This window comes from Rhinolophus ferrumequinum, chromosome 22 (genome assembly GCF_004115265.2).
Source record: "Rhinolophus ferrumequinum isolate MPI-CBG mRhiFer1 chromosome 22, mRhiFer1_v1.p, whole genome shotgun sequence".
Classification (NCBI taxonomy): domain Eukaryota; kingdom Metazoa; phylum Chordata; class Mammalia; order Chiroptera; family Rhinolophidae; genus Rhinolophus; species Rhinolophus ferrumequinum.
Window position 1 is genome coordinate 12,025,561 of NC_046305.1, and position 16,262 is coordinate 12,041,822.

Below are 16,262 nucleotides of genomic sequence, written 5' to 3' on the forward strand. Positions count from 1 at the left end.
ATTACGTCACCAAAAAAATTGCTGGAGACTGGTGGGGGGAGTCTCCTCCTTAGGATTTCCTCTCTGTAGCCTTAAATAGGGATTGGGGAGCGGGATCAGCAGGAGGTTGAATAGCTCTGAACAAGGAGAGACTGTGTGCAGGTTGAAGGAAGGGCACCATCTGGAAACAAACTATCATAGTTCAGCTGGCAATTATAAAACCTTTCAGTCTTCTGGCCAGAGATCTTTTAAGTTGAATACTGAAAAACTAGTACTCAACTTCACTTAGAAGTAGTTGCAGGCTGATGAGTTTGTTTTTGTTACAAAGAACGGGTTATACTTTGTCAGGAGGCAAATACAATGCTCTATATATAGCCTGGAAACAGCTTTAAATTTCAGAAGGTTTTAATAGGAAAATTGATGTTGTTATAATATGTTACATTTTACCGTATAATGTTTCTTAAGATATATATACATATATATGTGTATATATATATATATGTATATATATATGGAAATCTGATTAAATTCTTTCAGAAATTGAACACTTTTTAAACTTAAACTCTGATGTTATATAATGTCACTTCCTCCCATTCTACAACAGGACCCCTCTTATCTGAATAAGGTTCTTCTTACAGCTGACGATTGTGATTTAAACGCAGACACAACTCTGGCTTGAGTGTGGGGCACTGGGGGCAGAGTTCTGACCCCCCACCCACTGGCTGCGTGAACTTAGACAAGTTACTTTTGCCTGCCTCTGGCCCAGTTCTTCTGCTATGAAATTAGGTTGCTGGAGAAAGAATTACTAATTGTTGAGTACTAACTATGCTATTATACTTTATTAAATCAAGAAATGTGATTACTCACTCAATAGCTGAGGAAACACACATTTAGGTGTCTTAAGTGACTTGGCTTAGTACTTCAGTAGTAATGGAACTGGGGATTAGAATCTAACTCCAAAGCATTATGCCACATTCTCTCTCACTGACATAATTGCTAGTTGCTGCTTCTAGATAAAACATTTGGGCTTCTACTTTCTGTACATACCATGTGCTTTTTCCCCTCCTTGTTGCCTTCGCTTATGCTATTTTTCTCTTTCTGGTAGGCTGTACCATCAACTGTTTGTTGATCCACAGCCTTATTTAAAGTTAGCTTAGTTTCTGCCTCTTTTACAGAATTAATTGTTTCTTTAAATCCCTACGAGATACATAGATATACCAGGGGTTGCAACTTCAAGGACCTGTAAAGATAAATGCTCGCAGCAAGAACAAAATGGGTAATAAGTGAAGTAAACCAGAAGTAAGGTAACAGGAAAATCAGTTATGACAAACTGACATCCTACTGGTTAATATAATGGGATCTGCACCTTTTTCAGCTGTACCTCATTGTTGCCAGATCTCCCCATTTTTTTAGGAAAAGAGTCATTTAGGAATTTAGCTATGATATTCCCTGATTTTGAAAACATTGGGACAAATGGACTTTTGTCTAGCCAGCTTCTAGTCTCTGGTTTATAGTATGTAGTACATTACTTGATCATTCAGTGATCATGTTATATTCACTAATAGCTTAATCTGGGAGAAATATGAGATAGTAAGATCCTACTGAGCTTTTTCATTTGAGTGATTTTGAGCTTTCAAACTTCAGCAATTAGTAATATTACTAACTGCGGTAGGAAATTGGAATGGCAGATGTTTAGGGACAAATAATGGTTAGTTTGGAATGTTAAATTGAAAATGAAAGTCAGGAGCTCAGTTATATAGAGAGATTTGGAAAGCCATCAGCAATTTGGTGATACTTGAAACTACAGAAGTGAAATAATCCAGAAAAAGTATATGTAGTGTGGGAAAATTAATAAGAGACCATGGGGAGGGAATACCAACTTCCAGGGAACATGAGGAAAAACAAAAACCCGGGTTGCAGGAAGCTTGGAAGGTTCAAGCCAGTAAAAACCAAAGAAGGAAGGGAATGGTGAAAAGGCTACAGAAAGACAAAGGAGGAGACCAGGAGAGAAGCTTACAAATTGAACAAGGAGGCCATTTATGCCTCTGCTGGAATCAGTTGCAGCAGCGACATACATATTGATTTCAGATTATACAGTGGGTTGAAGAGTGACTGGATAAAATTTAATTGCCAAGGGGATTAGTTTCTACAGTATATTAAGAACTTAGAAATCAATAAGAAAAAGACAACCCTGGAGAAAAAACAAAAGACAGTTCATAGAAATATAAATGCTTAACGCCATTATTAGTCAAGGAAATGAAAATTAAAACACAGTGAGGTATCATTTGATACTCACAAGGTTGGCAAAAATTAAGGAGACTGATAATATCAAATGTTAACACAAGTAAGGATCAGTAGAAACTTACTGTCAGTGGGAATATGAATTTATATGGCTTTAAAAAACAATGGCATAGCTTCTTGGCCTTTTGGCTAAGCTCAAGTGTGGTAAAAAAAAATAATGTAGCCCTGTCTTGTAAAGTTGAGCGTTAATATACCATCCTATGTGTATCTCATAGAGAAATCCTTGTACATGTATATACCAGGAGACATGTCCAAAAATGTCTATAGCAGCATGGCAGTGGGGGGGTGGATAATTCAAAATTCTATCAAATAAAATGAGTAAATTGTGATATAGTTATATATTAGTTTATTCCCAGTTTAAGGAATTAGAGCTGCATGTACCAACGTGAGTAAGCCTTACCTTAGGAACAAAATAGTAAGTGGGACAAAGCATTCACAGAAGACCATATTTAAAAAACTTTATTTAACAATGTTTATAAATCACTTATTGTGTACCTGTTCTAACTTTACTGATATTATTGATATATTGATATATTCTAACTTTACTGATATTATACTAATCACATAAATTATGATTTTTTAAAGCTCAAAAATAAGTAAAAGTGATATATTGTACAGGGATACAGACATATGTCTTGAAAGAAACAAGGGAATCTTAAAATTCAGAATAGTGGTTACCTCTGGACAGGAGGCAGGGAGATGCCAGGGAGGGAACAATCTAGCTGATTTATCGGTCTTGGGGAGGTAGTTCTTAGTTCATTGGTCATAGCAAACGTTTGTTATGTTGTTTGGTGATATTAAATGTGTTAAAATCTAATTTGTAACAGATAAAATGATTCTCACACAAATGTAAAATGAATACATGTCAAGGTTTTACTTAAATCATTATGTTTATAAGGAAATCGGGAAGATCTGACACCATTTCAAAGGAGAATTCAAAGTACCACATACACATATAGGTGATCGTAAATGCTGACGTGAATTTACAAATAGTTGCAAAATTGGTCAGCATCCATAGGGCAATGATCAGTTAGTTACATCCCGCTGGATGGACATAATTCACTGGCATTTTTATGGATCAGCATTTGTATTATTGCCAGTTTTAAACAATTTACAGTGTTGTAAAATAGCCAAAAAGGTCCAAAAGGATGCACTGGAGACCAGACACCTAGTAACTTTTTTGGCCTATTTCAAAGTCTATCGCAGTTTTTCCCGATATCATTTATTACATTAAAAATAGAATGAAGGATTACATAAGTAAGTGTACTAGTCCATGTTTTTCTTTCAAGGTGTTTGTTGGAGGGAGAGGGCAAATATCCTATCTTGAGGGGATCAGATTTGAAGGAAGGCTTGCTTTGATTTTGTTTTCTTAAGTAGAGGAAATTTATGTGTGTGCAAGGGCTCAGAAAGGAACCCGGAGGGTGAGTGGAAGTGGAAACAACAGTGGATTTTTATAGGAGGCAGAGAGTTACATTCAAAATCACACTTTAGATTTAGAAAAAAGAAAGGGATTCTTCTTCCTCTGAGATTGGGAGAAAAGGAAAGGCGCTCACTATAAAGTGATTTGCAGTCACAACAAACGAAGTTGAGAGTCTCTAAAGAAAAAGAACTGTTTATAATAGGTGTCTTAAGAATACTGTTAAGAGTTACTGAATGGAAAAGAAATGATACTAGGATGAATAAAAGGATTGCCATGCCAACCTTTTACATTGTATTAAGCACCAATTGTCGAAACACTGTGCTGGATTTTCATATTCTTAGAATGCAAAATAGAGAGCAACCTCCTTAAATGAGTTTATAGTTTTGAACAGGTAAGATATAAATATGAGAAAGTTTAAATAAAAAGATTTTAAAGTCATAAAAAGTACAAAGTGAATGGTATATATGCTGCATGAGTTTACAACAGAGTGTAATAAAAAAGAAAAAGAACCTGGGGTATAAGTACATCTATACTCTGAGATCCACCTCTGTCACTAATGGTTCACAAGGCATTTGACACTTCCTTTGGTATCTGTGTGCCTCGGATTCTTCATCTATAAAAAGAGGGGGTTGGACTAGACAGTTCCTAATTTCCTTTCTTGGAATCTGAGAAAACTAAAGAACTGTCGCCACTGACCTGGATATAAGAGATAGTTTAGATGGGCAGAGATGAGTTCTAAGAAACATTCGCAATGGAAGAAATAGCATGAGGAAAAAACATAGGGCTTATCTGGAACGCAGTGGGTCCATCATTTTGGTTGCATTTACCCTGAGAGTTCATGAACATTCAGTAATGAGGTAAAAGTAGCAAAGTGTATTTTTCTCTTCAACTATAGTTGTCTCATATACTTTACATGAAATATTTTTAAGTAAGTGACCTTGATATCCAGAACTAGTGCAACCACATTATTTTGGGAGGTATGTTATTTTTGTTGGAAATGGCGGGAAGGCGGAAGAGTTTATTACTCTTTGTGACTACAGATTTGTAGTCACATGAACTGTTTCAGAAAGCCAACTGTTAATCTTTAAAACAAGACATTTCTATCAGAATGAGACAATTTTCAAATGTCTTAAATTAAGATTCAAGTAATAGTTATCAACTCCAGACAAAGGGGGATAGAAGTAACATTAAGTAACTACCCCATGCCAGGAACTGCCTAGGCTAGCTTACATAACTGCTTCCGGCTATACATACTCAGCTTGGAAAATAGGGTCCTAATGGTATGGACATAAAAACTGAGGCTCAGAGATTAAAATAGCTGTCTCCATGATAACACAGTTAGGCAGAGGCAGAGACGGGCAGTTCAAGAGCTCAGCACCTTTCCATTAGGTCCCATAGGGGCTAGGGTTTCTGTCTCAAGCCTCAAACCCTACTTTAAAATGGTATCATAAGATATTTACAAAAAGCATGTATTATTCACGTCTGACTCCAGCTCCACGGAAATCTGGGACTCGGTGGTCATGTTTTTGTAAGGCTGCAGAGTATTAACAACGGTACATTCTAAATGTAGCATATATTGAAATACAGCTATAAGCTAGCTCCCCCGCCCACATCATACTCTTCCAAGCTACAAGTAGGAAAACATTCATTTATCTAATTTCATTTCAGGTATCTATTTGTCAGATTTAACATACATTGATTCAGCATACCCGTCAACTGGCAGCATTCTAGAAAATGAGCAAAGATCCAATTTGATGAATAACATCCTTCGAATAATTTCTGATTTACAACAATCTTGTGAATATGGTAAGATTCTGGGGGATGATGCTAAGCCAGTCATGTTTTGAGTACTGATTACTTACACCGTTGATGGCCACTTTTCACACAGTAGGGATCATCTTATCACGAAGAAAAGTAATGGTGGTTTTATTTCACGGTTCAATATTTAGCATCCTTGTTAAGATCTTGCTTTTAAGGAATTGAAGTGTTTCATATTTAAAATTTTAAGCTTTATCTTTTGCTTTTCTGCTATTTTGTAACAGCTTTGTTAATATAATTTACAAAATTATTTTCTATTCATCGCATTTGATCTCCCTGAGTTATTATGTAAATAGTTCTTGTATTTTTTTCAGGTAGGGAAGGAGCTAAGACCCTTGATCCTAGTAACAATTGACTAGCTTTCGTGAGCCTAATATTGAGTAAATTAGCAATTTTTGTCCATGATGTATTTTATGGAAACACATAAAGAGCTTACTCAAGCCCAAATGATTATAAATGGGTTTTTTTAAATGTTTGGATGCTTTCAATTTGATAGGGAATAAAGATAGGCTACTGATACATAATTTTTATAATATTAAAAATAGTGAGTTTACATTATCTGATTTATTTAAAATAAATTGGTCTTAAAGCTAACTTATGTGCATTTATACTTCAAGAAAAACCTCAGGTACATCTGAATAGTGGCGGGGGGGAGGGAATCACTGAATGTTAAAATCAAATAATCTCTTATTTTGTCCTTTTCGCAATATTTTTCAACATAACACCAAATTGTCATGTTAAATTAATCTTATTTGAATCTGAGAAATCTAGTAGAGTAGGAAAAACTACATTTACAAATTGGAACCAGTCTTCTTTAAAAAAAAAAAAAATAAAATATGCACACACACACATATATATGTACATATATATATAAATCACAATGAAGTCTGGCGTTTTTCTATGAAATTTCTCATTCAAATATGTAGGACTTTGTAATGGAGCCATTTGGGTTTTTTTGTTGTTTATTTTTTTATCATCTATACAAATAGCATGCATCTGTAATTCTCTAAATTACCTTCAGTTTACATTAAATTATATTTACCTCAGTAATGTCCTTCTGAATTTTGGTGCTGTGTGGCTTTAATTTACTTTTAAATGTATTTTTATCAGCTTAATTTTTAAAATTCTGGTTAAGATATACTTTATTAGATCATTAATTATTTACCACATTTTGCCTAGATATCCCAATGTTGCCTCACGTCCAGAAATATCTGAACTCTGTTCAGTATATAGAAGAACTACAAAAGTTTGTGGAAGACGATAATTACAAGTAAGTTGGAATTTCAAAAGTGGTTTGTATAACTTTGCCTGTCCTCCACCCTCTCTCCCCCATATATTTAAAACATCTATATACTACATGATGTCATGCAAATAAATGCTTCATCTTTGGGACCTTTACAATGGTAAAGGTATTTACATGTATCTTTTTTTTTAATCCTTTAACATAATTGAGTCAATATACAAATACCTCATCTGTTCTTTAATTAAAAAGTATTTCATCTTTCTCAAGTTGTTGAGAGCTAGGTTTGATAGTTCTAGTTTAAATTTCTTCCTTTCTCTCTATAGTCAAGCATTGATCTTTATGGAAATTTATCTTTTAATAGACTGAAAAATAATGAAACTGTCTACAAATAGAAAAATTGCTCCTTTTTTAATGATAATTTTTGACACATCTTTGAACTTGTTTTGATCTTTGAACTTGTTTTGGATTGTTTTTGTGGTTTGAAAGAATATTATTAACCTTCCTGCCTTTGGGTTAGAGATAGTTTGTTTGGTATAGCACCACACTTACCTTTTATTTATTCTAGAAAGTCCTGTATTAAGGATTTTAAAAATCATTTTTAAAATAGCTGATGTTCATTTCTTGTTACCATCCACTGTAGTGTCCAAGGTGGGAGGGAATTTTGAATTATTAACTCTCTTTATTTATCAGTGGTATGTTATACATCATAACTACCAGGTTTTTTCCCAAAGATGAGAGGGAGGATAAAGAGCTTATTTCTCTTGAGGCTTCTCATTTTTCTTTTAGCTTCATTTGTTAATTTAAAGATCACTTTTTGTTGTTTAGTTTTATTATGCCATTTGTTCCCAATCTTTCAAGTTTTAACTTTGTGTCTTCAGTAAATACTTTTTCCTAATAAAAGGTCATACTTTAAAAATTTATCAAAATGAAAAACTAGGTTATTTTTCAATGTTAATGCAGTATATAAAACTTATATGATAGTGATTATCAACTTCCTTGTTTCATTAAGTTTCAACAGTTTTTTAAAGAATTCTGTAGAACACAATATTAATAGAAGACTAGAAATTCTGGTTAACACCTAGAAATGACTTTTCTTCAAATATGAAATATATTAAGAAGCTCTGGATATATGTCTTAAAGTATCTAAAATTTTATTAATGTTTGTAAACGTCTCTATTGACATCTCCTCCCCGATACATTACCACTTTGTATTTCTATTTCAATTTTTATTTTACTGGAAAGATTTTAGACGGTAATTCTTTTGAAAATGTACATTGTCATTGGATCAGCTTTTTAAGGCTTGAGTTGTTTCACAAATCTGTTGTTGCCCTAGGTTGCAATCTTGAGTTAGATGGTCTATATCTTACATTTATCACTGTTTCTTCCATCTCTCTAATTACTGAATGGCATAAAACACTTACGTTTTGTCCAGTGAGGTACAGAGATTTATCTTAAAACTCAAAATATGAGTACGTAGCTATTAAAAATTTCTGTATCTGACTCAAGAAACTTATTGGACTTAAAAGAAGTTAAAGCTTAATTATTCAATAGAAGTGAAATCTAAGAAATTATTGTACAGTTATAGAGGATGGTAAATTTTTATTGACTACGGTGAAAGTATAATAAAGTGTTTATTTAAAAGCTGTTCTTTATTTTGCTAAAAGCGTAAAGTTAGCCATTTAAGCCATTAAGTAGTTCTAACTTTCTATATAAACTGACATATAAGATGTTTCCGTTTTTATAGGAAAGCTTATGCTATTATATTGATTTTTATTTTCATGAGTAGCTATAACCAGAACAGACTTCCCTTTATATTCATTTAACAAATATTTATTAAGCTTTTGTTATAAACAAATTATTGTGCTAGTTGCTGGGATTACAAAAATAAGGTCTTGTTTTTGCCCTTAAGAAGCTGAGTCTAATGCAAAACATAATTACAAAGCAATTCAAACAGTACTGTGATAGAGATATACCCAGGATGCTGTGGGAACATAGATAAGGGGACTCAGCCTAAGTGGGAAAAGTGAGGAGAAAAGAAACATAAACAGCTTTAGGAGGTCACCTGAGGCTGAATTTTAGAGGTGAGTGGGAATTAGCTCCACATGAAGAGTGAGGAAAGGTGTTCCAGGAGCTGGATGATCGGAGAAATAGGGTGGGAAACCGTGTGTTTGTTAGGGACCACCAGTCACTTGCCGGTGTTGGGGCATCATCAGATGGGAGCCTGAAGAAGATAAATGTTTTTTCTAAAACGCCGTTATATTGCATGAACCTACTAATTAAATGTGTTGAAAACCAGCATTTTAAGATCGGAGCCATTAAAATGATTAGTTAGAAAAAAATAGTTTTCATAATGAAAGACATTTAAATAAAAATGATGTTTCATTTATCTAAAAGCCTCTGTTTTGGCAACTTCATCTATAGAGGCAGCTAGTATAGATATTACAAATTATATGCATGTGATTTTATCAAGACAAAATTCTTCTGAAGTCATTTTAATACTGAACATAGTATCTTTTCTCAGTGAATCAGCATCACTATTATTATGTGGTGTTTTGGTGGTGATACAGGCAGCTCACCCTCTGGCTAGGCTTCACTGCTGTGCTTTTTAAGATACTTCTGCTGTTTATACTGCTGTCAATTATCAGCTGCTACTGAGGCACTGGGATTCACCCCCAGTGTCCTTTCTGTTTCTTCTATTTAGGTTCTGCGTTAGGCAATGAGAGTTGTTTTGTTTGTCTTCCACCTACCAGCCTGTGTGTTTCAGAAGGGCAGGGACACCACGTCTGCGGTGGTCTCTGTTATATTCCAGGGCTGAGAGCACAGAGCCCAACACAAGACAGGTGTTCAGTAACTATCAAAGGAATGGATTCAGTTATCGTCTGTAGCCCAAATAATTAAACTGCTCTGTAAAAAGAAAAAGAGCAGAGTCCCAGTTTATCATACATCTGTTCAATACATGCATTTTATACTGTCAAATCATTAGAATATGGTTGTATACAATTTCCTCTTAGGTTACCAAAGAAATAAGTTTAGAACCTATAATAGATTTATCATTATGAATGTCACTACTTGTATTATGCAATCGCATAAAAAAATTCCAGTTGGCAGAATGCTAAAAAATAAAATGCTTTTATTAATTTTGAGACAAATGCTTGGTAATAATAGGCTTTGTAGACTACACCAAAATATTCTCTGCAATCACCTTAGTATCCTGTTTCCTGAAATAGTTTCCACTGATAGGAATCATAATCTCTTTTTGCTGTGGAACTCAAAACCGAATGTACGATCCTAAATGGAACTTAAGAACCAGCTAATAAACTTTGACTTAGGGCAGAGATTTACCAGGAATTTTACAAACCACCTTTTTATTTGTATAGATCTTTCTTCTGTTAAGTTGGATTGGTTGGTTTTTTGGATGGTTAGTTTTAAATAAGGTGTTTTTTAAATTTCCAGTGCTACAGAAGGCTTTAGCCCATCCAGTAAAGATTCTAAAAGAATTTGCATGACATATCTAATAATATATTTAAAAGCTTCTCAATTTGTTAGTTATCAGTATAACTTCGTTCGAGTTAAATCACCTTTTAGTCATTCATCAAGTATCGTTAAAAGTGTTAGAATTGTTAGTCAATATTGGGGTAGTTTGGGGAGATTTTTCTGTTTTTAAATATGACTTTTTAATGTTTTTCCCCTCCCTAATGTTTCCTAGAATAACCATAAGATCAGCTTTGTATGAAAGAGATAGGAGACTTAACTGTTGAAGATTGCTCTTGAAGAAATATACATAGCTGAGATTATTTTATAAAAATGTTTTTAGCTTTTTGTAAGAACATATATGGCTTTAATATTATTTTGTCAACTGTTAATCACTGTATGTGTTTTGTTTCTTTCTAAAATTTAGGCTTTCATTAAAGATAGAACCAGGGACAAGCACACCACGTTCTGCTGCTTCTAGGGAAGATTTAGTAGGTTAGTGCATAGTTTTTTCTCATTACCAAATAATAAATCTGATAACCTAATAAGAAAGGGTATACTCCAAAGTAAGTAAATACTTAGCACATTTTATACTGCATACAAAAATTTATTTTTAGTATTAAAATGTATCAGTTCGTTTGGGTTTTTTTGATTTTTAATTAAAGAGTTGTTACTTGTAGTTTGTCGGTAATGTACAAGTATTCCAACTAACCGAGGAAAATAGATACAACACACAGAAAAAAACAGATAAGTGTTTATAAATATATATACATATATATATATACACGTATATATATATGTGTATATATATATATATATTTTTTTGGGTAAGAACACAGTGTCCGAGGCGATGAGGGTTGATTACATGAGAAATTTCTGTGGTCTCAGTGGGAAATTCTGCCAATTTGAGTAATTACAGAAGTCAATTTTAGTGAGTTAATTTTTAAAATTTTACTTAGTACTGCATCAGGTACAGAAAATATTAAAAAGTAGTCATGGTCCTTTAATTTACCTGTTGCATTATAATGGGGTATTATGTATATACCACACATAATCAAAAATATAAAACCGAAGAGATACTCATTATTTAAGAAATCGTTGATTAGTTTGTTTTTTAAATTTCAAATACAGATCTTGGTACTAAGCTTCATATTACTGTATATTCTAAAAAATATTTGGAGACCCATCTAAGTTATAAAGGAATTGAAGAAATAAGCCATGATAGTATCCAAGGGGAAGACTATTTCAGCAAAGGAAAACATTTCAGTCCAAATCTCTTAAAAGTGCTTTTCTTTAAAGTGATACTTTGCTAAGTCAGACAGAGAAAGACGGATACCATATTTAGATTTCACTTATGTGTGGAATCTAAAAAGCAAAATAAACGAACAAACAAAACAGAAACAGACTTGCAAATACAGAAAACAAACTGAGGGTCACCAGATGGGAGGGGAGTTGGGGGGCTGGGTAAAAAAGGAGGGATTAAGAAGTACAAATGGGCAGTTATAAAAATAATCACAGGAATGGAAAGTACAGCACAGGGAATATAGTCAATAATATTGTAATAGCCATGTATGGTGCCAGGTGGGTACTAGACTTATCAGGGAGGGTAGTCTACCCACCATGATGTACACCTGAAATTAATGTAATATTGAATGTCAACTGTAATTGAAAAAATTAAAAAATAATTTTAAAATAGTGATATTTTGCATATCTGTACTTTTGAGGGGTTTTTTTAATTCCCATAAGCTTAAAGAGTGTCAATATAGACTTGAATTCTAACTTGAATGCTTGACCTGCCCTACATATTCTTTATGTAAGAGGAAGCTGAAAGTAAGAGTGAAGAAGCCACGTGTACAACTAACTGAGCTCTGAGCTAGGACTTGGAAGACCTGAGTGTTTAGTCCAGGTTTCATCTGTGGTGTGAGAACCCGAGCCCCTCTCTTCTAATTTCGGCTGCTTCCTGTGTAAATGGGGGGAATATTTATACTGCCTCGTTAGTATAACGAAATCAGTGGGTTTTATGTTTGGGGATTTTGTGTAAATATTTCTAATGTTCAGTCAATTAAATGGAATTAACATATTAATACGATCTTAAAATTTAAACTATTTAAAAACATTGTGTATTGTACATAAAGAAATTAAAAATAAAAGTATTTTGAAAATATTTGAAAATTTCTCTCCCTCACTCTCTTTTTAAATTGAACCCTTAGGTCCTGAAGTAGGAGCATCCCCACAAAGTGGAAGGAAAAGTGTGGCAGCAGAAGGAGCCTTGCTACCGCAGACGCCGCCATCCCCTCGGAACCTGATTCCACATGGACATAGGAAGTGCCATAGCTTGGGCTATAAGTCAGCATTTTTAATTTCATCTTCCAAATTCTTAAGTTGTTTCTACTTGTATTTACTTTCTATTTAGTTTATTGAACAAAATAGTGTCCTTGCATTTTTTTTTTCTTGCAGTGGTCTTTTCCTGACTCAGTAAAATATCTTGTTTGCTAAAAGCATTTAGTTCTTCCTTTATCTTAATTTGGAAATGAATTTTTCCCAAAAGTGCCTTCACATTTAGGGAAGATAAATGAACATCACAGAGCATCATTATAAATACAATCAGGAAAGCAATATACCATTTTACTATTAAATTATATATAACTTCTGTATCAAGATAGTTATTGCTTGTCTTAAATAAGTCACCATAAATTAAGCTTTCTAAAAATTGTTCTTTTTATTCCTAAATACAAAGAATGGGAAAATGATTTTTTTTTTGTTTAATGTCACTTATTTTGCAAGATTGTTTTCTCAAAATGGGCCCCATAGATCACCTTTGCCGTGATTTTTGTGAAAATTTAATAGTGATTTTCCGAAAGTGAATGTGAAAACAGTTTTTTAGTGGACCTAAGGGTCAAGATAAAGTTAGAGTATTCTCTGTTACATAGGTAGATATGGCCTGGTTTCCTAAAAAGTTTTCCCTAAACTGTTAGTTTGAGGGTTTTATGGTGATGCTACTATGTGTTTATTAGTAGGAGAGTTCAGAAGTAAGTACAGGATAGCAGATAAATCTATATCCTGAACCTTTCTGTGTCTTTTATATCCTGAATTAGTAACGAATAAAAGATACGAAAAATTTCTCTTTGTTTCCAGTTTCATTCATAAAATGAACACAGCAGAATTTAAGAGTGCAACGTTCCCAAACGCAGGGCCAAGGCATCTGTTAGATGACAGTGTCATGGAGCCCCACGCACCATCTCGAGGCCAAGCTGAAAGTTCTACTCTTTCTAGTGGAATATCAATAGGTAAGAAACATTTCTCTGAGAGGGTTCCAACTTATGTAAAATGAGGTTTTTAACAAAACTCAGCTTGAAAAACATCCTTAACCCTACTAATACAAATAGAGAAAATTTGATAAAAAGAAAGTAGCAATTAGATCATCTTACTAGTAGTACTGAAGTTAATAATTCATGATAGTTTAAAAAAATGTTTGGTGTTTTTGACTCCAAAAGGAGAGACATTTGAGGAATGGTGGGAAAAGAAGGTGGCTGGGTGAATTGGTTACTGCATGCAGTTTGGATGTGGGAATGAGGGAAAGGGCAGAGTCAGGTATGACTCCCAATTTTTTTGGACCAAGTAGCTAGTTTAGATGGTGGCGCTATTACCGTGGTAGAGAGGACCGGAAGAGCAATCATTTGTAGATGGTGAAGTATTTGTGAAGGATGACTAGGTTTGGGGAATTAGGAATTCTGTTTTGGACACATTTGGTCCGTGTGGAGTTGTCAGGTAGGTAACTGAATGTGTGAATTTGAAGCTCAGTGGGAAAAGGTCAGGTCTGTAGATAGAAGTATAAGAGTTAGCATATTTATAGTATTTTAAGCTATGGGACTGGTTGAAGTCAACTAGGGGGAAGAGTGTAAATAGATAAGAGAGGACATTCTAACGTTTAGAGATCTGATTATATTTTTTTTCTTTTTTTTTTTTAACAAAAGGATGGGCCAGTGAAGTAGGGAAAAAAATCAGAGCATGGTATCACAAAAGCGCAGTAGAGGAAGTGTCTCCAGGAGGAGGGAAGTATTGAATGTATCAATATCCAATGCAAAAAAGAGAAAATGAGGGTGGGAATTAATTAATCAGGATTTTGCAAGATAAAAGTCACTGGTGACCCTGACTAGAGTTGCTTCATAAGATAGTGGGGACAAAGCTTGATTGGAGTAGATTGGAGAATGAGAGGTGAAGAAAGACGTAGGTCCTATGAAGGGGAGCAGGAATCTGGACTAGACTGGAGAGGGATGTGAGATTAAGAGAGGAGTTGATTTTCACTTCCTAACTTTTACTTATTTTACGAATCTTCTAGATGACCGTTATTTCTTTTGATAATTAGAAAATCTCCATGCAATGCTATTTTTACCAAAGCAACAAAGGAGGAAAATGTTCTCTGTTATGAAGTACCAGGTTGCTCAAGGGCTAAGCCTCTTGTTGCAATGATTGTCTCAATATTGACGAACCATCAAAAGAGATGCAGGAGTTCATTTTCCTGAACGTAGTGACGTCATTAACCCTTGAGAGTTCCAAAGCCTGAAAATGAAATTGCTTTAGAGCTTTCTAACACCATTCAGCAGTTTTTTTATTCCTACATTCCCCTTTTCATAAATGCAGATGATTAAATGATGACAAAATATACAAATAGAAACAAGTTGGCCACCTGAAATACTTTTTTGTTAATACTGTAAGTTGCCTATATGCAAATATCAGTCTCATTCTGAAAAATAATACACCAATAATTTATAAAAAAGAGAAAGGAAGAACTTTTTCAGTTAAAAACTTGTTGCACTTACACAATCCCGCATGTCACTTAAAGCAAAAATTAATAATTTTTAAAATTACAGCTCTCCAGTTTGTGTGTGTGTGTGTGTGTGTAAAATATTTGACTTTTTCCCATAAGTATTGTAATGATAATACATTACATTCTAGTTTATTTGTGGCTTTTGCTTTTCATAAATGTTCTTTTGGTTACAAGATAAGTTATCTAGTTATTTCATTCAGTTACAGTTAGTGTCTCAGTTTGGAGACTTTTCTCTTAGGACAGGAAGAATCTAATTTTTGCCTTTTTCTTTATTTTTTAATTATTTTATGACTTTTACATAGATAAACAGTGAAAAAATACATCCTTATTTGTAAATTAAGAACATGAGACATAGGCATTACCTCCTAGGTTTTTGTTTCAAAGCTTTAACATTCTGGAAAGAAAGTATGTCTGTAATCACAAATGGTGGGTGTTAATACACGTGCACACACCAATTCATAATTGCAAAAGGGTGTTTTCCTTAGTTGTAAGTTTTATATACGGTATTAATCTATACCGTAGAAGCTTGAGAAAGTACTCTGGAGAAATTGACCAACACTAGGCTCATGGCCTCTAACATTATCTAGTGTGGTGTAGACGTCCGAGAAACCTGCGTAGTCTTGCTTAGCTGTGGGAGGCACGTCCAATGTGAGCGCCAGACTTCTGGAAAAGCTTGCATTTTCTACAAACAAGTCATACTAATTATGCTTAAATTTTCCATCTTTACCACATAATGCTACAGAACAAAAGGTCATCTACCACCAACAGATTACCACCAACAGATTACCTCCAGTTTCTCTTCTGAACCATACAACCAGAAAATTATTTCAGTGGCTGTTTATTCGATTCTTTCAAGGGTGGTGCATAGCTAGTGCCATTCTAAATACATAGTAGAAGAGGTGTTAGTTTATCGCATGTTAACGGATACCTTACAGCGCTAGAGTCTGAGTTTCATGGAGCACTGGTTGTGAAAGTCGGATAGATAATTCAACTTGATACATAAGGGACATATTAATCATCGCTTTTACTGAGAGCCAGAATTAGCTTTAAAATAACTTTTAAATCGATCTAAACTGTTTTGGACTCGCCAAATTGATTCCCCTCAATTTTTTCTTTAGCTAATTAAATGATATTCTGGCCAGAGAGATACTCCGGTGCTATTGTTACTGCTTCTTTTTTTTTTTTTTTAAGTATTCCATCCT

The 16,262-nt window shown here is 34.0% G+C and overlaps 1 protein-coding gene across 2 annotated transcripts in view; it reads left to right on the forward strand.

Moving 5' to 3' along the window:
- RALGPS2 (Ral GEF with PH domain and SH3 binding motif 2) overlaps positions 1-16,262 on the forward strand; it is a 98,540-nt gene that overhangs the window by 68,978 nt on the left and 13,300 nt on the right. For both annotated transcript variants that reach the window (XM_033092690.1, XM_033092691.1), the window contains exons 9-13: positions 5,369-5,506; positions 6,698-6,788; positions 10,660-10,727; positions 12,443-12,578; positions 13,368-13,519. In XM_033092690.1, coding sequence (XP_032948581.1) covers positions 5,369-5,506; positions 6,698-6,788; positions 10,660-10,727; positions 12,443-12,578; positions 13,368-13,519 — 585 coding nt within the window. The remainder of the gene's footprint in view (positions 1-5,368; positions 5,507-6,697; positions 6,789-10,659; positions 10,728-12,442; positions 12,579-13,367; positions 13,520-16,262) is intronic.